The sequence below is a fragment of the Cyprinus carpio genome, chromosome A19 (assembly GCF_018340385.1).
Source record: "Cyprinus carpio isolate SPL01 chromosome A19, ASM1834038v1, whole genome shotgun sequence".
NCBI lineage: Eukaryota > Metazoa > Chordata > Actinopteri > Cypriniformes > Cyprinidae > Cyprinus > Cyprinus carpio.
In genome coordinates, this window is record NC_056590.1 from 8,168,045 (window position 1) to 8,194,065 (window position 26,021).

General features: G+C 36.6%; 1 protein-coding gene across 5 annotated transcripts in view; it reads left to right on the forward strand.

The window, feature by feature from the left end:
* Positions 1-26,021, forward strand: part of LOC109112094 (glutamate receptor ionotropic, kainate 5-like) — a 79,764-nt gene that overhangs the window by 17,013 nt on the left and 36,730 nt on the right. For all 5 annotated transcript variants that reach the window (XM_042776215.1, XM_042776213.1, XM_042776214.1 and 2 more), the window contains one exon: positions 25,603-25,776. In XM_042776215.1, coding sequence (XP_042632149.1) covers positions 25,653-25,776 — 124 coding nt within the window. In that variant the 5' untranslated portion in view covers positions 25,603-25,652. The remainder of the gene's footprint in view (positions 1-25,602; positions 25,777-26,021) is intronic.

Consider the following 26,021-nt stretch of genomic DNA (forward strand, 5'->3'; position numbering starts at 1 on the left):
TAGTAGAAGGATGGCATTTAATGTTTTTTCTTAAAAAAAAAAAACACATTAATACAAAACTTTGGTTTTTAATACTTGTATTGTGCGGTAACCATTATATATTATATACATTTTTAAGTGGCGTCAGTTATTCAACTAAAAGTGTTTTGAAATCCATGGGGGGAACTAAACTAGTTGCAGGAACCAGTATGGAGAAAATTGTGAGACGCAGTCTACAATGGCAAGAATTCATTATCCGCACAATACTGTCTGTCACACACTATTTTTAAATTATTTCTTTACATGCTGTGTACTATATCCAATTTACTATATAATCTGCTGTGGCCTGCAGACCACAAAAAAAAAAAAAAAAAACAGCAGGTTTTTTTTTTTGAAGCAAGGTTCAGAATGCTGTCAAGATAAAAACCCTGAGAGTGAAGAAGCAGAATGTGACTGGTTGTCCATGGACAGTTTTTCCTCCTTTTGCCTCTTTATTTCGTGAGCTAGATTCCTCTTGGCAGTTCCACCAGATTAATTGGTTGTGGCATGACAACCAAAAACTGAGACTTAGTTTCAAGAAAAGGCAAAAAATTCTGAATACTCTAAAGCCTTAGATCTGATCTGAGGATTTGCACATGGCAAAGCAGTTTTGAGAGATGTGATTCACCAGAATGACGTGTCTGTCATCACCTTGGCGTTTTGCATTACAATGACAATACCAATATACCAATGTCTAAAGAAAACATGAGTGGTGCTTGCCGTTTGAAAAATGTGCCACAGTGTGAATGGTTGCCAGAGTGTTGCTATGACCGTTACTAGGGTCTACTAAGGTATTTTATGTTCTGCTGGTTGCTAGGGTGTTTTAGTTAATAGGGTGTTCAGGGTGGTTGCTAGGATGTTCTATGTGGTTATTAGGATGTCCTGGTGGTTGCTAGGGTGTTCTATGTGGTTATTAGGATGTCCTGGTGGTTGCTAGGGTGTTCTATGTGGTTATTAGGATGTCCTGGTGGTTGCTAGGGTGTTCTATTTGCTTATTAGGATGCCCTGGGTGGTTGCTAGGGTGTTCTATGTGGTTATTAGGATGTCCAGGGTGGTTGATTGGGTGTTTTTAGTTAGTTGTTTGAATGTTCTGCTGGTTGCCTAAAGTGATTTAGCTGATTGTTTTTGCAATTTCTAAATCTAAGTATGAACAATAGTTAGTGATGCTTGTGCCAATGTTAAAAAGAGAAATGTATTTCTAAAGCTGAATGACCTAATCTGGCCAGTAAGAGGAAGTGTGACAAATATGATGATTTTTTTTGGGTATTTTACATCAAAAACATTTTGTGGACATCGTCCCAGTCTTTACCAGCAGGAACAGCTTGGGGTTTGTTCCGCACAAATGACTGACAAACTCAATGTCTGTGAGCAGATCTTTTTTTTTTCCGGAGATTCTTTGGCAGGCTGGCATCAACTCTGTGTGTGTGTGTGTGTGTGTGTGTGCGTGTGTGCGTGCGCGCGCATGGGTCTAAAACATGTCCGTTTTTGACAGAGCTTGCATGCAGCTTGTTGTCCTGGAGATATCTATTATAAGTGAGAGACAAGCTAAATCTGTTATCTTAATGATCAACACTGCAAGAGAGAGAGAGAGAGAGAGAAAGAGAAGAAATGAGATTGAGGGAGGGCGAGAGAACAGAAGAGAAGGATTAGTGCTGTCTGAACCCTTTGGGGAGAGAAATAAAAATTAAAGAGAAGCCACAAAAATGGATGTGAAATAAAGAAATCAGTGAGAAAGTAACCAAATGGAGCAATGCTGAGATAACAGATGCGGCAAACTTGTAAATAAGAATAAATATGTACTTGAACAAATTTTTTTGTGTTGCATTCTCACAGGCTTTTGCTTCTAACAGTGGATGCACAGGGCAAACATCAGGTCTAATTTGCAGTAATGAGCAAGCGTATTTGGATTCCCAAGAACTGTTTGCTTAGCTGTGTCATTGCAGATGCTTGTTTGTTGTGCTTGTATCATGTAGATGTTGCTCACAACAGCCGGATTGGACCGGAAATGACACATGCACACAGGGAGAGGGCCTGGAGCTTCAGCTTGAAAGGACTGAGCAAAAAAGTACAATCAGTTGCACTAAACAACGCGGTTTCCTTTGATCAATGTGTGTAGTAACAGGCAGCTTCTCTCTTGCTGCAGTCAAAGGAAAACATAGCCAATATTTGACCCCCAGTGGCAAGGAGAGAGAAAAAAAAGAGCGTCATGTACGATCGATCCTCCATACAAAAATGTCACGCATTGAAACACTGACTACCGATTGACGCGCTTAAAAAAGAGAGATGCTACACCAGACTGAGGGTATTTTTAACAACATAAACTCACATATAAACACATTTGTGGAGACTATTCATAATCACACTGTTGTTACTGTAGCTGTCATTGACTTGTTTCAATACTTACTTACATTTTCGGTTTATTTGTATTTCTTTCATATTATTTTTTACATTAAAATATTTGTATCATTTATATTGTTGCCAAATTTTATATATTTATATATATTTATAATCTCATCTAAAATAAAAGTTTTTGTTTACATAATATATGTGTGTGTACTGTGTATATTTATTAAGTATATATAAATACACACACGCATGTATATATTTAAGAAAATGTTTTGATTATATATGTGTGTGTGTGTGTGTATACATTTAGATATTTTTTAAATATATACAGTACATGTATGTTTGTTTATTTATATATACATAATAAATATACACAGTACACACACATATATATAAACAAAAACTTTTATTTTGGATTTGATTACTGGCAATTAATCATTTGACAGCACTAATATATATACATATATATATATATATATATATATACATTTTAAATTATAAAATTATATGTGTGTGTATACTGTATATATATAATTTTATATTTAAAATTATAACATTTTATACAATTTATTAAAAAAAAAATTTCCCATAAATTTTTAGTCCTTTATTCTTCCATTAATCACTTTGCAGCAATATTTTCATAATTTTGGACCCACTTGTTCCCTTATTTACTTGCATCCTCTTCTTTACTTGGATTCTGTTCCCTCTTTCTCTCTCTCTATCTCTCTCTGACTGCTGTCGTGGCAACAGCAGACCAGAAGCTCGAGAGATGAGATTGGTGTCAGGGCTTGGCAGCTGTGTGTGTGTGTGTGTGTGTGTGTGTGTGTGTGTGTGTGTGTGTGTGTGTGTGTGTGTGTGTGTGTGTGTGTGTGTGTGAAAGGGAAGGGTGCAGCTGGATTGTGGCAGATGTGTTTTTTGGTGTGTGTGTGTGTGTGTGTGTGTGTGTGTGTGTGTGTGTGTGTGTGTGTGTGTGTGTGTGAATATACCCAGAGTAATTTGATACATTTTGACCTCTCTCCTCTGTGTGCGTGATTGTGTGTTTATAAGTGAGTCTGTTGAACATTCTGCCTAACCCCACAGACCAAAGCTATAAATGGCCATCATCTACATCACTCGAGTCTGAACTCACAGATGAGGCTGATGGAAAATCCACACACTATAAAAGGAATTGTTGTTATAATCAGCAATGCTACAGAAACAGTTCAAACTAAAATCAAAATTGTCCTGTTTTACTCACTTTCATGTAGTTTTAGTTACAACTTTTTGGGAGATGTTAAGCAGAATGTACAATTAGTTTATAATGAAGTAGTTCATATGAATTTTGTGCTATATTCAACGTCTTATAAAGCCATAAGACAACTTTTTGTGTGGAAGAGATCAAAATCTTATTCTATTTTTCTATTAACAGAAAATGTGCTTTAGCTCTCAAATTCATTCAGTTGTGCAAGGTTTGATGACACCAATCACAACACGCCAGTATAAATGTGAACCTGCAAATGAGATTTGCAACAGTAGAGAATATTTTCTAAACTTTTCAGCATACTTTGATACATTTCAACCTTTCTCCTATGGACTTGGAATATAAAGATTTATTTATTTATTTATTTTTGTCTTCAGCTTGATAGCACCTGTGCCAAATATCTTGTGTTTCATGGACAGAAGAAAACTCATACAGTATCATTCAAAGTTTACGGTTGGTGAGATATGTTAAAAAAAAAAAAAATGTTTTTGAAAGCTTTTTTTTTTTTTTAATCAACAAGTAAAAACATCAGTATTCACAGTAATATTATGAAATGTGTTAATACATTTTAAACTGTCTTAATGTAACAGTTTCCTTTTAAAATATAATTTATCCCTGTAATGAATTCAGAATTTTCATCAGCGATTACTCCAGCAATCACTTTAATGATCCTTTATAAATCATTCTAATATGCTGTTTTGGTGCTTAAGAAACAGTTTTTCTTCTTATTATTACCAATGTTGAAACAGCTTCTTAATTTTTTTTGTAGAAAAAGTTATACATTTTTTTCTTTCTTTCTTCTTAAAAAAAAAAAGTTCAAAAGAACAGCTTTTATTAGAAATATATAAATAATATATATACATTTTTTTTTTTTCTTTTTTTTTAAAGGGGTCATATGATGTGATTTCAATGTTTCCTTTCTCTTTGGAGTGTTACAAGCTCTTGGTGCATAAGAAGATCTGTAAAGTTGCAAAGACTAAAGTCTCAAATCCAAAGAGATATTCTTTATCAAAGTTAAGACTCTGTCACGCCCCCCTAAAACGGCTCATTCAAACAAGCCCCCACACCGCTACGTCACTATGTGGAAATATTTACGTAATGCAGCCAAAATGTTCACGCAAAGAAAGAAGGTATGGTTTCAGTAACCGCAGTTAGTGTTGAAGCAGTCATGTCAGGGAGATGCTGTGTGTATCTAGGGAGAAAGAAAAAGCACTTTATTTGGTCTTCTGAAAGTAGATGCATTTAGGAAGCTTTAAGATTACTTACAACAGAACAGCAACGCGTTTTATGAACAATCATTTTGTGAAACTAGGAGAGGAGGTAACTTTGCTACGGCAAACTGGTGCTTCTGAATCAGCTACTGTAAGTATGTTTTGTTATTAGTTTAAGTATTTGCTATTGACTGTGCAAATGCGGAGTTTTGTGCATTGTGTATGTGTGTGTGTGCACGCACGCGTGTGTGTGTGTGTGTGTGAGAAAGAGAGAGAGAGAGAGAGAGAGAGAGAGAGACAGGGTCACATCACAGTGGAGTCAGCTGTCTTAACCATCCGTGGCTTGTGTACTGCAAACACATACGAGCTTCATCACTGTGTCTGTCACGCGACTCTGTTCCCCTTTCAGACTTGAACTGATGGTAAAACTAAGGACATTATTATTATTCCTTTATTTAACCAGGGGCAATCATATTGAGATGATAGTCTCTTTTTCAAATGGTCCCTGGCCAAGAAAGGCAGCACTTAAAAATGTAAAAAAGAAGAAGAAGAAAATAAAATAAAAACCTCATCTATCTATTATTAACTGTCTTTACATTTATTTTGAAAGATGAAGCTCGCGATTATGAAAAGGGACGTAACATTTCCGATGAGTGCTTGGGGTGTTCAGCCAATCACAATGCACTGGGTCAGTTGGCCAATCAGAGCAGACTGTGCTTGTCAGAAGGAGAGACTTTGTAGAAAACGACACGTTTGAGAGAGGTGGGGCATAGAGGACCTACAATAATGTACCGTATTTGAAAAAAGAATTTGTTTTTCAGAACATTAAAGCATGTTAGCATATTCTGTTACACCAAATACACAAAATAATGATCTTTAAAAAAGCATCATATGACCCCTTTAATAAAACTCTTAACTGACACTATTGATTTTGAATATATCCTTGCTACTTTGAAGTCTTCACCCCCCCCCCACCAAAAAAAAAAAAAGAGAATAATGTTCAGGTTTGGAATATCATGAGGAAGAGTAAATAAGTCTGGATATCTAAATTCAAAAGGAAGAGAACTGAGTCATCTAAGTGTGTAATTATACTACAGCAGTCGGGCTGTACTGTATTTGTGAGTGTCCAAAGTTATTATGCATTTATTCTATTCATCACTGAATCAAAATACAACTTCTACTCACGCCACAACGGGGCCAAATATTTAATGTGTTTCTCCCTATATGTGTGTGTAGCATTTCTGTCTTTGGTGTTCTAGGCATTCACATATAGGCTGTACTGAAGTGAACTAGAAACCTAGACAGCATTTTAAACATTCAAAGATACCCAAAAATACTGTCAAAAGGGAGGCAGCTCACTAGGTTTGAGACACAACCATATTTTCGTGGAGAACAAGGCTGTGCTGCAACACTCGGATTAGCAGAGGTGTTGTGATGTGGATCTGTAAGATCCATGTTTGGGTGTCCTTACTTATTGATCCATCTGCTTTTTAAATGCACTGCTCTCTGGCTGCTCGGCCTGTGTAAGTGTATTAAAGAGAGCGACAGAGAGAGGTTGGTCTTCAGCCAATGCAGGTCTGTACTACAGAAGTGTCCTACTTTTTGACTGATTTGACAAAAGGTGTCGCATGGGAGTATATTTTTGCAGCCATGTTTTTCTGTGTGCGTATGTACTGTATGTGTGTATGTGTTCGACACAGAATCTCAATGAGCCGTCTGCTGCCTCTGCTGCTGTGTGTCTGTGATTCAGCACTTCTCACAAACCTCCGTCCGCACACATACACGTGCTTCCCGCATCCCGGCAAAGACCGTCCCTGGGGACGTCTCCCAAGGACCCCCTCCCTGTTGGATCAGAGGTGCATAATACAGATCCTGCCAGAACAGTAGACGCAGCACGAGGCCAGATCCTCACATGAGAGTAAGATAATGAGACAAGGAAGCGTACAATGGCCCTTTGGTTGTCTAATGCAATGACGTTAATTTTTATGTACTGCCTATGAGACCGAATACTTTTTGGGAGCAGAATTTGAGAGAAAAATCACAAAATAATGGACACTGGGAAAGTGTTTCACACATTTGTTTTTGACCGACAAGTTTTTGAATTCCAGTTACGCATTACATTAATTACTCAGTAAAAACCTTCTGGGGTCAGAAAAATCATTACTTCAGTCTTTAGTGTCACATGATCTTTCAGAAATCTTTCAAAAATCTTTATCAAAAATCTGATAAATATGCTGATCTGATGCTCAGAGAAACATTTCTAATTATTATCAATTTCGAAAACACTTGTGCCGTATAATATTTTTGCAAAAACCATGATACTTTTTTAAAGATTCTTTGATAATTGCCAAAAGTTCAAAAGAACAGCCTTTATTTGAAATAGAAATCTTGTGTATGTCACTTTTGATCACTTTAATGCATCCTTTCTGAATAAAATCCCTCCTGAATTTTCTTTAAAACAGACACAGACAGTCAGTAAGGCTAATAAGCAATTCTATGTCATGTTAGCACATATAATGTTTAAGTCATGTGGCTAAAAACAGTGTGTTTAAAATGTCCACGTGTACTTTTTCCAACAGTTTAAGTCTGTAAAGTGACAGACAAAAGGAAGAGTTTGAGAAACATCCTTTTAATTCTGTCCTGATGTGGGATTTAGAATTGATTAAAAGGACTACAGTGGCCTTTTATTGAACCAGTGTCAGTGTTTAAACAGATTGAAGCGATCTGACAGTCTGTGCATCATACGTCTGACTGACAGACAGCAAAACTAATTACATCATGGCAGTAAGTCTAATAATGGATGCTCAATGATTATTATCTGGTCCATGAGACTTTTCACTGCGAGAGCTCTGAATGCATCCGCGTGCATAATCTTGCAGCAAAAGCCTGACCCGTGATCAGTCATGATTAACCCCTGAAGATAAACATCACTGCATTGAGGATGTTAAAGGCCACTCTTGTCGGTATCCACTTGCTATGTTCTACAGTCTCATACAATGGCTCTTTGTTGTACCGTCACTGCTGAAATCTCCACAACAGCAACAGTAAAAGTATCAAATTCAAGACACAGTTTCCATCCTCCTTTGCACTCAGCAGTCAGACACCACAAGCCACATCTCCACATTATAGTAAATATGACACTTATTATAATGGGATTGTGTGAAGATTGTTTTAAGTTCACTTTAATTGGAAGTTTTTTTTTGTTTTGTTTGTTTTTAAGTCTAATACTGTAAATCTTAAAATTGATAGCTCCCAATTATACTGTAATGTTGAATGGTTATAATCAATGGTTAAACATTAGGGAAAAAAAATATTTCATAGAGACATCAGTATTATTGGTATCAGTGATACTTGCTTTCAGTCATAAAAAAGATCCCACTAAACAAATATAAAAAAATATACTGTCTTTATGTCGTTTCTATGTTTATTTGAAGATTTAATGTGAAATTATTGCAATATAAAAGTATATTTAAAAACTTTAATGTTAAGTGGGATTAATCACAATTAATTTTTTATGAAAAAATGTATGATGTAGGTTTATTTACTTTTTTATTGATTGACAGCACTTTTATACACACACACACACACACACACACACACACACACACACACACACACACATTTTTAAATTTTATTATTTTTTTTTTTTTTTTACAAAACCCTATTGCGACCTAAAATTCAAGGCAAAAAGAACTGATTTCAGATCATTTAAAATAACTCTGTCGTTTATTAAGCTTTAGAAGAGATTGACTGTCACGTTAAGGACTTCCTTAAGTGCTAAATCTGATGCATGTCTATTGTAAAGGCTGAACCAGGTCGGCCATACGTCTGTTTCACTTGTTCTGACTAAGCAGTGCACTGTATAAGTCATTTACCTCCTTGGCTTAAGGCATTAGCTAATTAGTCAGATCAAATGTTGTGCTGCATGGGTAGAATAAATAATATGCAGAACCCTTTGCCCTTACAGGACTCCATTTAGTGGCCCTATTTTAAGACATAAAACATCTTGGGGTCGTTTGTGTCAATCAGGAGGTTCAAATTAGCATAAATTATTTCAGTAGCAGGGGCGGATTTAGTGAATTGGGGGCCCCAGGCAAAATATAGGAATGGGGCCCTATACATTGGCACACATTTACCTGGATCAACCTTGAGGTTCCTTTTTTGTTGTGATGCTTGCTGCTACATTTATTCATTTAGCAGACACTTTTATTATTTTAATGTTGTAGACCAAGAAATAGAAACTGATTTACCGTTGAGATACAAGTTTTAACAAAAAACAAAATAAATTATAAAATGATAAACCTCACAATTGAACCTGAGTTCAATTGAGTCAGAAGTATAAATTATTATATTATTTAAAACAGATTTATGTGGGTTAATTTTCGCATTGGTCTGAACAAAAACTGCAGACTGGGTTATTGAAAATGCACATTCATTCTCTGCCAGTAGGAGGTGCTGTCTCAGAAATATAGTGGTTTCCCCGGTAACGGCTGTAAATAAAGCAGCTCAGCTCATTAATGATACTTTATCAGGTAAAATGAAAATGCGATCGAAATTTTTCTGAAGACAATCGGTTCCCTTCAGAGGTTCATTCATATAAAAACTTGAATTAGTGAGAATGAGAAAAGTGTGAATAAATATAGTCTATATTGACGAGGAAAGTCCACTGATGAGTTACCAGCATAAGCCCACATTTTATTTTAGTCATTTTAACTTAGGGCTGTCAATTAAAATATATAATTGTGATTAATCGCATGATTGACATGAGTTAACTCGTGAATAATCACAACTTAATCGCACATTTTTATCTGTTCTAAATGTACCTTAAATGAACACTTTTCCCTATGGTTTCACAGACAAGGCTTAATCTAGGCCCAGACTAAAATGCATGTTTGAGCTGTCACAACTGAAAATATCTTGCTCTCACATATCTTAAAATATGTCAGTGTAATTGTTCTGTGTTAAGATGCACACCTGTGACGTTTTCTTCTTAGGCATTTTTGTAAAAGTTGCTTAAATATCTTAATTTAATTAAGGCCTAGTCCTGGCTTAAGCTAAGCCCCGTTTGTGAAACCGGGCCTTCAAGTTTTTAATCTAATCAACATGGGCATGGACAAATATGGATGCTTTATGTAATATATGTTTATTATTAGTAAAACCATAGTTAACAGAGCATGAAGAGTATATAGACATGGTTTATACAGTAGGTCATATTCTGTATGTTTTTCAAAGAACACATGAAAAAAGAACATAGAAATACCAGGTTCCTATTACTTCAATTTCTTTGCACTGAGCAATTTACTTAGACAAACCTGTTTGCATTTGACAAGGCAGCTCACTTCTTCTGAACATGCAAGATGTACATTTATTATTTATTATTACATTTGTTTGCCTCTCTGTGCCACATACTGTATTTTGATGCAGCTAAATTATCAAAACTGTTTTCATTGATATATTTGACTGTTGCTGTTGTCATACAATGAGATGAATGTGAAATAGTGACTAAAACACGACCCATTAAGACTACATAACCAGCTCTCCTTTCCAAGATGTTAATCTGCACAAAAAAACGGATTTATAACGGATTAATCTGATAAAATCAAATAGGCTACACATAATATAAAGACAATAGCTGTGCTGTGATTTCGCCTATACTTGCATGTAAAATTAGAGAAACAACATATCTGTTTTAACTGAAAGCACAGCTCCTTTCAGCCGCTCGCTGAACAGAGCAGAAGCAGAGAGAGGAGTGTGCATGGGCGCTGTGAAAGAGAGACTTCGTGCTCGTGCGGCAGTCAGCTTCAGATGCATAATATTTTCATTTGCTACAAGCAGGATACACAAAAAGCATGTTCAGCTTGGACACACAGATGGTTGTCCCGGTAATAAACACTGTAAACAGCAACTGTTCGTGTGTCCGTGCTTAATGCGCATCTCGTATATGAAAAGCATTTTAGGGGGCCCTTGGCTTTTGGGGGCCCAAGGCAATCGCCTGCCTTTGCCTAATGGGTAAGTCTGCCCCTGTTCAGTAGAAAAGTGTCTGGTAAGTGATAATATTATCTTTAAAGTCAACATGCTGCTGCATTCACAAGATTTTATTTGCAACCCAGTGACATGTATTAAGACAGTCAATAAGGTCAGTTTAGATTTCATGTTGACTGCAGTGAATCTGAGCAGATGGTTATACTGAAAGTGGCTATATCAAAACCCCATCTGGTACTATAAATGTCTGAAAACTGACCTCATCTTTCTATGGAGACTGAGCATGGTGGAAAAAAATGCTTTACTGAAATTTATCGCAGACATCACAGGTTTGTGCTGCCACTGCAGCATTTTGAAATGTTCAGTATTTTTCTATTGCTGCGCATTTATAATATAGGTTTTGCTTTGGATGGTGAAATACCACCTTCAAAATCTTCATGCAATAAGTGCAGTTGAGATAAAATAATCCCTGGTGTGTGTTAGTGCATGCTAGAAGAGATGTTTTATGCCACATCTTTAGTGCTAGTGACTGACCTTTAGAGTAAAAGCCTCAGGGACACATGCATTGATCAGTATATTAACCCTCTTTAACCTCTTTGCCGAAGGCACGTGCAGGTGGTGCTCAAAGCTGTCGACAGTCTCTTTCTTATTCTTCTAATGGTCATAGGTAACAGGCAATTAGAAACACTAGGGTACATCAGGTGCGGCAGCATTCATGTTGCTATTGGAGACAGGATGACTGCGAGTTAGCATGAAAAAGTCAGTTATTTACTCAAAATCTAATGAGCTGCTGTTTTGTTTTTAAGCAGCATTTTTGGGCACCATACTGTGCATTTGCTCTTAAATTGTGCCAAAAGGGATGGCAATGGTTTGGCCCTTTTAAATTCGACTAATCTTTTTTTTTTTTTTTTTATAAATCAAGTGTTTTTGGTGTTGAATTTATTATAGTTATGTTTTAAAATGTAATGAATTATAATAATATTTGTAATTATATTTATACAAATCTGCGATTTTGGATTTATTTTTTCCACTTTGCTTGTTGCAGTGTGTGTGTGTGTGTATGTGTATATATACACACACACACACACACACACACACACACACACACACACACACACAAACACCCACACACACACACACACACACAAAATGGATTACTTTGATCATATACTGGATTGCATACTCACCAAGAAAGTAACTGTAATAAGATTATATTACAATTTTAAAATGCTCATAATATGATTAGTTAGATTTTATGTTGGTAACTTAGTAACAAACTAGTTTTATTGAAATGGACAGTGCATTGAGTTTCCCATGTGTTTTACTGTGCAAATTATATAATTTCACTTTGAAGGCAGCTCCCTATGTAGATAACAAGGTAGCTCACTACTGTATGTCTTGGAACAGAGCCATTCAAACGAAATACAAAATACAATGTTTTTACACCGTTGTTAATTCTGTCAGCTATGATGCAACAGCCCTTAACTGTGCCGTTATGATGACATAAGCAATATGTTGAAGACACAGATGTTCATAGAATAAAGTAATGTATTATTAAATGATTATCACAACAATCAAAAATTCTTCCGCTAAGGATTTCATTAGCTGCAGACAGTTGCCAATCAAACTTCAGTTTATGAAACTGATTTGTTCAGTTGATCAACTATACGACTCTAAATTGGGCTGATCCAATCAGACTTTAGAGCCGAAACTGTCTGTTTTATAATTAGCAATTAGCTATAAGGCCTTCATCACAGCACAGACTAATAAAGGCATAGTCAATTATGCAGCTTTGCCTCTGGAGTACACACATAAAGCGATTTTCTGAAGACCAGAACCATTTAGATAAGTACGGCGTGATAGGTAGAAGTGTTTGACTCCAGGCGTATATGAAGCTCATCAGCACCACTGTCAAAGTGACAAGTGAAAATAGCTGTCCAGGACAGCGCTCAATACAGCACAGACAATTTTCAAAAGAACTCCACTGATTGCCTGGCAGTTTAGTGCTTATTGGCGCAGTGCTCAGAAAATCACAGAGTAGATGCACAAAATGCTCCAATCTTCAATGCATTATTTATTTTGAACACCAACCGTCAATAAGCACTTGAAATTGTTCTTTTTTTTAAAAAAACTGATGCTTAAGACTCAATCCAATAGCACAAAAGGCAAATCTAAATACTAACCAGAGGCATTTGTTTAGATTTTAAACTGTAGTGCATTCAGGGAGGTGAGAGAGACGTATGCCACACAGACAGGCAGCTCGCAAAGGCAGAAGTTATCAGCAGGCAGCATCGGACCTTAACACCACCTGCTCCCAAGAAGCGCCGGGAAGCAGATCCGACAGTGTCTCGCCTGGCCTGTGTGACCTCTTCCTGTCACTGCATCCCCCCCAGAGCACCCTTTTCACACCTTTAACACCATACTAAGAGACAGAGAGAGAGAGACAAATTGAAAGAGAGAGAGAAAAGAAGAAAACAACTGGGGAATGGTACAGGTGAGAGGATGGAGAGGCTGATGTTAATCAGTCTAGCAGCAGTTTTGGTCCAGAAGATTCTGTACAGATGTCTGTACAAATGACAGGGCCAGATTTAGCAAAGTGCTGGGGTGTGCTATGCCACCACAAATTTTCCCTCACATGCTTCCAGCGTTAACGTTTTAAAGCATAATTTAAATGCAGTGTTCAAATTATTATTCTGTTCATTTCTGAGTGGCTGACTGAGCTTTACAGATGGGCAATTCCTCCTTTTTAATCCGTGATCCATCCATCCAGCTAGAGGTGCATTTTACACACACACACACACACACACACACACACACACACACACACTACTGGTCAAAAGTTTGGGATCTGTAAGACTTGTAATGTAAAGAAGTCTCTTTTGCTCATCAAGGCTGCATTTATTTGATCAAAAATACAGAAAAAAAACGTAATCTTGCAAAATGTTATAACAATATAAAATAATGGTTTATATTTTAATATCCTTTAAAATCTAATTTATTTCTGTGATGCAAAGCTGTATTTCCATCAGCCATTCCTCCAGTATAAAGCGTCACATGATCCTTAAGAAATCTTTCTAATATGCTGATTTATTATTAGAATTATCAATGTTGGCAACAGTTTTTATTATTAGAATTATCAATTTTAAACTGCAATATTTTTTTCAGGATTCTTTGATGAATACAAAGTTAAAAAGAACAGAATTTATTCAAAATATAAACCTTTTCTAAGAATATAGATCTTTGCTATCACTTCTTAACAAGTTAACACATCCTTGCTGAATAAAAGTTTTATTTTTTTTTTCTCCAAAAAAAAAAAAAAAAAAAAAAAAATATAATATATATATATATAGAATATATAAAATTTACTGACCTCAAACTTTTGAACTAGTGTATATTGTTATATAAAATTCTACTTTAAATAAATATTTTATTCATCAAAGAATCATGAAAAAAAAATTATCACAGGTTCCAAAAAAAAAAAATTAAGTGAACATTGGCAGCAAATCAGCATCATATTAGAATGAAAGGATCATTGACACTGAAGACTGGAGATGATGCTGAAAATTCAGCTTTGCAATCACAGGAATAAATTAGATTTTAATGTATATTAAAATAGAAAAAACATTATTTTACATCATAAAAATATATTATATATATATATATATATATATATATATATATATATATATATCATATATATATATATATATATATATGTTATACTATTCACTTTGAATTACCATCAAAAGTTTGGGTCGGTAAGAGATAATAATTAAAAAAAAAAATCTTGTTTTTTATTAAAAGTATCTTATGGTCACCACATCGGAAATCAAAAATTGTAGTTCCTATTACCATTTTCTATTTTAATATAGTTTATATGTAATGTTATTCCTATGATGGCAAATCTGAATTTTCAGCATCATTACTCCAGTCTTCAGTGTCACATGATCCTTCAGGAATCATTCTAATATGCTGATTTGCTGCTCAAGATACATTTCTTATTATCAATATTGAAAACAGTTATGCTGCTTTTTTGTGGAAAACTTTTTCACTTTTTTACTATCACTTTTGATACATTTAATCCATAATACTGATTATAAGATTTTCATTTTTTTTTTCTTTCAAAAATGCATTTTATGAATAAATGTGAATAAAATGTTTTTGTTTCATTTTTCTTCTGTTTTGGCGGGGCTCCTAACGATGACAGGAAATGAGGAGAACATCCCCTGAACAATAAAAACAGGCTAGATCCGGCCCTGCATAAAAACAATATTAAATTCCAGTGATTTTGATGAGAGCAGACAAGAGCAAAGAAAAAGATGATAGGAAATGACAAGCTAGTAGTGATAAAAAAAGTATTATAATAAGATTTTACTGCTTAAACCTCTGAACAGCTACCAGTATTTAGAAGGGGAAAAGTCCTTGGAAGTTCCTCGGAAAAAATATCGCCATCTGTTCTAGAGGTTTCACAGCAGAGAGACCTGAGCTCGGTAGGTGCCCTACTGCCCTTTGGAGTTCTCACTAAAAGGTCCGGGGAGTATTATCTAACCGTGCCGAGTAAGAGTGAATATGAGTGTTAATAGAAATTTTTTTTTCACATAACAGAATGTAACAATAACCCATCAGCGTCACTGGTCAATCAGTGGAGTCTTTCAAGCATGTCCTTCACTTCCACTGACAGATTCCATGGTATTACTCAACCACACAGTACCAGGATGAAGGTAGTAGAAGTGTTCAAATTATGAACGGATCATAAAATCCATTGCTTTCCACCCCTATCAAAAATGATAACATTTGTATTTAGATTTAACAGAGCATACAATGAAACCACCTCTTGGAAATGGCTTTATTTTTTCCCAAAGCTAGTAATCTGTCTTAATGTTGCCACTTCAGCTTTATGTTTTGTAATCTGGCTTTGTGTTTGGAATCCGGCTTTGTTACCTGGGACCCTCTGATACATGTGTAATCCACACTCATGCCGTTTATCTGCCGTTGGTGTCATAATCTCGAATCCTACACCTGCAGTCTTGGCAGTGTGACTGCTAAAAGCTAGTGCATCTGTAGCACGCTATCATTACCATCTGCTTCTATCGACTTCAGGAAGTTGAGACATCAGACGAGATCGGCCATGCTTAGGGAGGTATGGCTGTAAGCCATATTCTAAAGAGTTGATATGAAGGGGGATATTTACAACACATCCCACTGCGGCAAACCGGCTGATTTCCCACCAACACACGCAAGTTTATTGTTACACATTGTCTACACAGCAGACAATTTATAGTCTAAAGCAGGGATCTCCAACCCTGCTCCTGGAGAGCTACCATCCTGCAGACTTCAGTTCCAACCCTACTCCAACACACCTGTCTGTAATTACCAAGTAGCCCTGAACACCTTGATTAGCTGCTTCATGTGTGTTTGATTGGGGTTGGAGTTGAAATCTGCAGGACAGTAGCTCTCCAGGAGCAGGGTTGGAGAACCCTGGTCTAAAGTGACGAGTGATAAAAGTGTGTACCTGCAAAATGACGATACTGATTGTCTGATACAGGTTTTTCAGTGGCTGATGTTGATAATGATATCAGGACAACATTATATATAATAACATATTAATAAAAGTAAACTAAAGGGATTGTTCACACAAAAATGAAATTCTGTCAAGTTTTGGACCCCATTGACTTTAATTTTTCATATTAATAAAAGTAAACTATTGTGCCATTGACTTTCATTTTTTTCCACAGAAGAAAGAAAATCATATGGATTTGGAAAGATATGAGTGAGAGTAAATGATGGCAGAACATTGACTTTCATTTTTTTCCACAGAAGAAAGAAAATCATATGGATTTGGAAGGGTCCCCCCCACCCCCCCCCAAAAAAATATGGTTATCTGGCTTGAAACAATACCAGAACCCTTTTTGGTGCTAAATAGAACCTCTTTTATAAGGTTCCATAAAGAACCATGCTTTGAAAGTGTTATACAGGACCTTAATAGTGTTTTATAAAACAGTTAGTTCCAGTCCTCGATTCTGATTGGCCAGCAGCTGTGTTTTATTCACGATAAAACATGGCTATTAGCGCTTCACCCAACGGCTCTGTGTATCACTACGCAACACCCTTAACAACATAAACGATCAATAATATAACTAATTTCATCAGTTTACACTGTTTACATGTTTTCTCATGCTAAGAGATAAGCAGATGTATGTGTGTGAGAAAATATCATACAGTGGATGAGAAGAGTTCCTATTCTCTGTTTTTATTTGAGCTCCAAAAGATGAGGATGAGGCATGTTACATCAGAACATTGTCTTACTGTTGCTGTCAAGAACTATTTTTTAGTGGAAGGACAGCATTTAACGAACTTGCTTCAAAGAAGTTACAGATCAATCCATAATTCTTCGGTTTTAACATTTTTTATTGTGTGGTAACCATTTTATAAAAGCAATAAGGTACTCGAGACGTGCTGTATTGTGAATTAGTCATGGCTGAAGGGCGTTGCTTGACACGACGCGTGACTTATTCACAATACAGCATGGCCTCTCATACCATATTTCTTACATAAAGAACCTTTTTAGTAGTAGTAGGGTTTTTTTTTTACATTATTTATTAATATTGTTTTATCTCTCTGTATGCCTGGTCTTATAATATCTTGGAGCCTTGTAAATAGCTTGTAAATGGAAAGCCGTGTCAATTCAGTACTATTATTTTTTATTGCAAGAAGCTGTAGCAGAAATGACAGTGCCCTATCAACAGTTATTAGCTGAATACATTAATACATGACATGATGACTGACATTGATCATGAAAAAACACATAAAGAAATAAAACACAGAACAGATGCAAGGAAGACGATGCAATCAAGTTTCAGTGAAATATCTTCATAATCCTTTAGAATGCTTTAAGTCTATCATTGTGTGTATTTTGAGTAGCAGTTTCTCTCTGCAGATAATGAGGTTGTGGGATGTGACAGCATCTGGGTAGAAATACACAAATGAGTTTAGAGTTATAATGTGTCTCTTCCATTTGTTTAAAATCAATTATGTTTATAAAGGAACAAAGTAGCATGAGCCCTTCACAATGATAAAAGGAAAAAGTGAAAAGTCATGGTACAGCATTTTAATGTTTCTTTTCTTTTTTTATTTAAAACAATATGGATCATAAATTCAAAATCTCTGTTACTTAGAGGAGAAAAGGAGAGAAATATAGAGATGGTCACACATGTTAAAAAAAAAGACATGATTGGTATTAAACCAGTTACAATTCGAAAGTTAAAATGTTTAGACATTTTAAGAATTAAATCATTTACCTGTTGAGAATGCATTGTAGCTGGACAGTTGAGCTCCAGAAAATCAATAATGCGGTGGCTTTGACAGTTACAGATTTGAAAACAAAAAGGAGGAAATAAAGAACCTTGAACCCATTTCATTAACGGACCCTCCAGGATGATATGGTTCTAAATGGAACTGTTACTATATGTGAAGAACCTTCAAGGATCCATCTTATTGTGGAGTGAAGATATATTGCTGACACAAGGGGGAAGCTTCATTTCTGATATTGGGCCAATGGCAATGATCTCAAAATGCCCAAATATTGGGCTAAAAATAGACCTGGCCGATATATAGGTCTATTACTTGATGTGTCTTATCCACTCTTTCCATTTCTTTTCTAATTTTCAATTTAATGTATTCTGTTTTCATCTTCTCAGCAGGTTTGCCTCTGGAGTGTGTTTGAGTTCCTATACAGTAGCTCAAACAGTAGAGCGTGTCGCTTGCAACGCCAAAGCCGTGGGTTTAATTCTCAAAGAAACTGATAAAATGCATGCTTGGAGTGCAGTGTAAGTCGATTTGGATAAAAGTGCCTGCCAAATGCATGAATGTAATTACATTTCATCTGTTTTCTCTCTTGATTAATGTGCTGTATCACTCTGATAATGGCCATATATTTGCCTAACTACAGGTTCAACAACATTAATTGTAAGCAGAGTCGACTGCAGTTGTCAAAATTGCCTGTTTCAGTAACGGGAAGATAAAGGGAAACGATCTTTATCTATTTTGTGTTTTACGGATGACTCCGAAGCTTGACTTGAAAGGACATTTGTGTGTCATAATTGCAGCAACAATGATTAAATGCGCAGCTGGCATTTAGCAGCAACATTTGACTGTTTTGGCAAATTTAATCCTCACAGGAAGCAAAGGGAGGACATTATTGCTAGGTGGAAGTTGAATGCTTTTCTTTCTTGCCTCTTCTGTTAAATTCAGCCTCCTCCTGACTTTGCTCAAATGAGGGGAGGCCGCTCATTTAAAAACTTGAAACGGGGGCTCCCACTTCTAGTTTTTAATCATCCGTCCACCTTAGGGATTATTAATTGTTTGAGTGGAGAAGCTAGCCGGAGGAGCACTTTCTAGAAATAAAAGAGCAAAATAACAAGTTGGACATGCTTTAATGCTATCCATAAATGGTTTCAGAGACAAGCTATATTGTCTAATCATGTCATCATTTATGATAGTGGGGTTGAAAAATCCCGTTATTTTTCTGTGGGAAAGTTAATTAAAAGAAAAGGATGTCCTTGGCACCCCGGTGGTTGTCGTTCGCAGAACCACTAATTGCCTCTGAATGTAAATATTTAATGTTGAACAGCTCATAAAATGGTATGACAACAACAATGTTGAACACAGCATCACGGCCTCAAGTGCTTCATGCTGTCTGTTCTTTGTCTTTGCAAATCCTTGAATACTGTTGTTCCGAAATGTTCCTCTTGCCCTCCTGCTCACCCTATTCTTCCTCACAGTGATGTTGTGATTCAATTATGAGGTGTGAAGACATGAAGAATTACAGAAAATGGTGGATTATGTAGGAAATTATGGTTTACTTTGATCTTCAAGAATTTTTGGTTAGTTTTAGAGGGGATTCAAGTGTTTTGAGAGAACATCAGTCCATTTTATAACACATTGTTGTTTACTGATTGGAAAGTCAGTATTTAATGCAATTTGTGGTTTCAGTAGTTTTAGAGGCTGTATATTGCAGGGACAGTCTCACCAGACATATATCAGTAGGTCAAATTTTGAAATTATCTTGCCTAATATGGGGCTGAAGGAATTGAATGCATGTATTATCTGAACCTGTGTGATCTGAGTTCAAAAAGGAAAATTTATAATAGTTTTGTTGTCCCAATTTTTTCTTGATTTATGAAATATATTGAAACATGATATTGACCAACAGTTGCATAGATTTTAATCTAGCAGATACTGTACGTACATGACCGGAAATAGCTCTTTTACAAACATGGCAGCCAATTGAACTGACTTGTTTTAAAGAGGCTTTGATTGAACTCAATATTATTTTGAATACTCTTATCTTAGGGGCCGTTCACACCAAACACATTTTAGAGCAGCTGTGGCCTAATGGTTAGAGAGTCAGACTTGTAACCCGAAGGTCGTAGGTTCGAGTCTCAGTGCTGGCAGGAGTTGTAGGTAGGGTAGTGAATGAACAGTGCTCTCTTCTACCCTCAATACCCATGGCTGAAGTGCCCTTGAGCAAGGCACTGAACCGCCAATTGCTCCCCGGGCGCTGGAACAAATAGCTGCCGGTTGTGTGTTCACGGTCTGTGTGTGTTCCCTAGTCACTGCTGTGTGTGTGTGCACTTGGATGGGTTAAATACAGAGCATCAATTCCGAGTATGGGTCACCATACTTGGCAAATTTCATGATTTTCACTTTTTTACTTTCATTTTTCTATTCCAGTGTGCTACTTTTCCATTGTTTTTCATATGTAAACACACACTAGACGGATGTGTATAACCGTTGCGCTCATGTCTTTTGTGGTCAATCTTACAGGAGCTCTGCATTTTTAAGACACACAGCATCGCTCATCAATGTCAGTTGGACCAATCGAAATCATGGACCAATCAGAAGACCCCGTAGGCGGTGCAAGCATTGCAAGCTTTTGTTTACAGTAGCAAGTTGGCAAGATAATTGTTTTATTTGACGGCAACATGGCGGAGGAGTATTTCTGTGCTGCATTTTTTTAAACCATTCCCAAGTGCTGCGTGTTATGTTTTTTAGATGCAAAGACATGTTCTGTGTGAACGGCCCCTTACATTATGCTTAAGGTAATGTCTGGCACTGTTTAGATAGGTTCACATAGTTTGCCCAGTGTATACATTTTGCTTTGTATGTAAACCATTTGCTTTTAAAATATTGCATTGTCAGTTTTTTTTTTTTAAATAAAATTAACTGTTTAGTTACCAATGTTTAGTTTTACATTTAAATGCACTCTGTGCTTCATCTCTGCTTCCTCCTCAATTCTGTAGGTCATATAATAATCCAGAATAAATTAATTTGAAAATGCCAGTTTGCTTGCACCTGCTAATTTAATGGCTTTGCTGATGGTGTTGAAATGCAATGCCATTACATTTTTAAAAGTTGTCAGAGCTGTGGCGCAGAGGGTGGTGCACAGTTTGGAGTTTTTCTTTAAAATTGATTTATGAATGCAAGATCGATACAAATAACCAGTTTATATTAGAGCCTCTGTAACAGAGGACAGTAAGTTAGCTGTATGGGTGTTCATTTTTAGCATGCTAGCAGTTTTAGCATGCTAAAAACATTTTTAGCATGTTTGTGGAGGAGTTCATGGCATGAGTAGCCGTGGGCTGACAATTTGTGAAGGTGACAAGGAAAAGGTCTGGAGAGAAACAGTGGTTGAGAGTGAAGAAGTCGGGTGAAGTCACTGTCATTTTGTGTTGGGACAGATGATGGCTCCTTTCACAACCTGAGATGATTCTCACGAGCTCAAGCCTGAGGCACTGACTAAATAAGACGCACACTCTGTCTGCACTGCAGACCTCTGCTGAAACATGAGCAGCTTCTAAATCTATCTCTTGAGGTCAATGACAAACTTATTCTTTGACTTATTCCTCTTAACATCCTATTTTATTCTTCATGTCTCTTCTCATTAAGATACTTCTCAATTTAATGTCTGGACTGCTTTAATGGTTTGCATTTTTGAAGTTCGAAAGCTTCAGGCTTATATTTTTATATCATCTCTTTCGCTCAACAAGCAACCAACCCCTCTGTTTAGATGACACTGTGTGTTTCTGTCTGTATTTATGTCCAATCATCCCAAGCTGTTCCCCTTCATCTTGCTAGAGTTTAAAATGTTTATTCTGCTGCTGCATTATGCACCGTTATATACACACACCTCACCCATCACAAAAAGAGAGCAAAAGATATCCCCTGTCTGTGGCTAAATGAGAGGATTATCCCTTCATTATAGTATGCCACTGCTGCCTCTGAGGCAAACAATCCTTTTTATTTGCCTCGGCCTCACAGGATGAGCCACGTTAATGTCCTGAACACAGAGATGTATTACAGTCAGGGTGACAGGCATATTAGGAACACTGTTTTAACATTATTTTTCTTCTTCTAACAGCCTGTGGAGAAGAATCACAGCCAGCTGGCTTGGAGTGGCTGTTCCAAAGTAAATCTGAATGAAACCAAAGGACAGCATCTGAGGTGTAATGTGAGAATAAGGATATTGGATTTGACAGCATGGGAGCAGTGACTGCCTGGAATATTTTCTGCAGTCTAGTCGAAATCCTGTCTTTTTCAATACTTGTAGTTTTCTTTTGTTTGAGCCTCTTGGTACTTAGACTCCCAAAGGCCTTAAAAGCATGAGCTTAGGTTTTGCCTTCGATCAAAAGCCAAGCAAGAGCAGAGCCTTTCATTCTTCTTAATTTTCAACAAAGCTTCTAGAGGCGGCACTAAAACGACTTTCTTTAAGGTCAAGAATAGTAGATGTATGGAATTGCTTATGCTTTATCTCTGGCCTGATCTCAATTAGATTGCTTGCTTCAACAGCCATGTTGATATTTTGTACAACATCTTGTGTGATACTTCATAATTTAATAAAAACACAGGCTACAGGGGGCCAAGAAGATGGTGGTCACTGTTGCGATTTGTAAAAGTTAACAAGGTGTGAATGTTCATGCATCAGTCTTAGGAAGTGTTAAACACATTCTATATTGTTATAAAGAGTGAAAACAGAGCTCCATTGATTAGTCGAGCCTGCAGGCAATTACACTGACTGTTAAATTCAATGCAGGCATACAGGAACACTAACAGTTAAATAACTGAAACAGCCAAGCTTGAATTTCTGCCCATTCAGCGTGCTGTCACCTCATGTGGTGTTTACTTGTGTGTGTTAATACTACACTCTCCCCCTCTCGGTTTACTTTCATCTTTCTCTCCACGCTATTTCTGCTTTATCTCATCCCGGCTGTCTTTCTTCTGTCCTCTCCTCCCTTTTTGGTTCACTCACTTCATTTTGGTTCCATTCAGGCTTCAATTTGAATGCATTCAAAGGGCCTTATTGGCAGGAAAGATAAACATTTACTTCAAGGAGCCGGGGAAGGCCAATACAAATCAAGCTGTTGACAAACTCAAACACAGGCAGCCAGGATTGACGGCGGCTTTAGGGATGAGGCTCTTGATCTTTAGGTTGACTTGTGTCTCTGTTTTGTGCGGCCCATGCATGCACACACACACGCACACACACACACACACACACACACAGCAGACCGGAGTCTTTTTGGCTCTATTATGCTGCATTCGTCAAGCGTTCAATCTTTCTCGCTCTCTTCTTTGTCTCCCAAAGCCATTTCTGATTCTGTTTCTTCTGGCTGCATTCAATTCTCTCGGCTTCTCTGTATTCTGTTGTGGGTTTTCGTGTGGTGAATTGTTTTATATCGCAGCATGTGGCCTGTGCCGAGGTTGTGCTACAAACAATCATTATACGTCACTTTGACGGACTGGGTTGTAAAATTTCTGTCATGGTCTATTTTTGTACAATTTTGATTTCCCTGGTAATTCGTTTACTGTTCCATTTGTATACGTGCTCATTTTTCCACACATGCACCTCTACTGAGATTGCTTTATCTGTGAGCAGCATATGTGAAATATCACACACATGGTATTTTATTAATGCGCTACACTCTCAAAAAAAGTACAAAGTTGTCACTGGGGCGGTACCTTTTCAAAAGGCACACCTTTGTACCTAAAGAGTCCATATTTGTACCTTAAAGGTACATATTAGTACCTAAAGTGTACATATTAGTACCTAAGATTTCTCATGTTATGACTTTTTTAATGTTAATGTTTTAGTGGTAGATTTTTTTCCTTTTTTTCTAAGAGTGTAGGAGCAGTAATTTAGGCCTGTATCAGTCCTGTTTAGGTCTACAGTGACCTGGACACATTTGATTTGAAAGGTCTCTGTTCATTTTTATGCTTGCGTACGTCTACACTTTCCTCCTTGTCTGAAAAGTTTTGGAAAACCACCCATTGTAAGCTCATGTTATTCGTCAGTAAACTGTATAACATCCCAGAATTACTATGTGACTCAGTGTTAAGTATAGAAACACAATAGATCAGATACCTTAATATTTTATCTGTCAAAATGACCATTCTGAATCATCCATCATGGTTTTAAAAATGTGATTTTCAGTTTCTAGTTAACAACCTCAGCTAGTCACTGCAACTGCTACACATATTTTTTCAGGTGCTAATAAACAGCAATGTACTCTTTTGCAATGGTCCTGAATATTTGATCACATCCACAGCATCTTGTGTATGGCTCATATTATAGCACTGGGCATCTTGTGTGTGTGGGTATCTCGATGTGTGGATGGGAATATATACCTGTGCTTGTATGTGTGTTAGTGAAGGGCATTGAAAAAATATGTGTAAATGTTGTTTAAAAGTGGCATGTTTATGCTGTTTGTGAACCAAAATGATCAACGAGGAAGCCTTTAATAGCTTAAGTGGGTGATGCAACTCATGGACAGAGTGGTGTGGACAACGGCCAAGTTAAACAAAATCGAGGACTATGTCTGGAATGGAATAATACCATACTGCTTACTGCAAGTTGTGTATTATATACCATGAGCTGAATATTTTTTAATAGTATGCATTATTCAGTGTGCTATCTTGCAGCATTGTTTTCACTATGTTGCATGATTGCAATGAATACTATTAAAATGTTGCATATTTAAATCAGCTTCTAGCATGTAGTTATCTAGGTTGTTATTTGGTTTTTGTTTTATTGTTATGTTGTGTTGTGTTTTTTTTATATCTAATTTTATTAATAAAAGTATACTGCACATTTTGGATAATGTAGTCGGTCATCCAGACAAGAAAAATATATGTATGGTGCTATTCTCAACTAGTCAGAGCATAAGAAATAGTTTGTCTGATCTCATCTTGCTTCATCTTCTGTTAAAGGGATAGTTCACCCTAAAATGAAAATTTGCTGGTAATTCACTACTACATCTTGGATTGCTTGAGGGTGAGTAAATTATCGGCAAATTGTCCTGTTTGGTGAACTATACAGTAACTTTAATATATCAAAAACAAATGCTGATACTGTCTTTTCACCTTTTTTTTATCTCTCTTGTTGAAAAGCATCAATAAAACAGTTAAACTGTAAATTAATAACACTGTTAATGGAATCTTTAAAAAAATCTCAAAATTAATCTCCATTTTTCATTTTGTACATTCATAATGTTTTGATGTCTAAATTCACTGGTAGCATTTAACATGACAATTTTTTTTTTTTTGTATTTGTAATTAATTTTTATTTAGCCAAAATTGTATATATTTAGGCATATCATCCATTTATTGGCTATACTTGCCATAGCATGAAAATTATTATCTGCTTGTCCATATCAAACAGAATTTTAATATCGTGCATCCTTAGTTTCTTGCTTAATTCTGTATGTCAGTGGATGATTTCTCATGTGTAGTTTCGTACCTGCCCTCCAGGTGGCGGTGCAGGCAGCCAGACGACCGTTCTCCATGAGGAGCAGTGGAAGATGCCGGCTCTGCCAGCGCTGCTGCTGTCGATTCACCTCCTCTTCCTCCTCCTGCTGTTGCTTCTGCTGACCATGGCCCCGTCCTCTCACAGCCAGGCACCCGCTCTCACAGCTGTCAGGATGGGTGAGAGTCCACCACTTTATGTTAGAAAACACACAAAAGTGCATCTTTGCATCATCTCTCGCTTTCTATGGTGTTTCTAGGTGTTGCAAATAAAAACTATGGGATCATGTTGCCTATTTTATCATGAGAAAACCTCCTCAAAAAGCCACATAATTTGAGGTATCACTCATGTCTGTAGCAGAAAAAGTGTTGGGAATGGTTTCAGTGTCAGGGGTAATAGTAATAGTACTGCTGGCCTATACTTA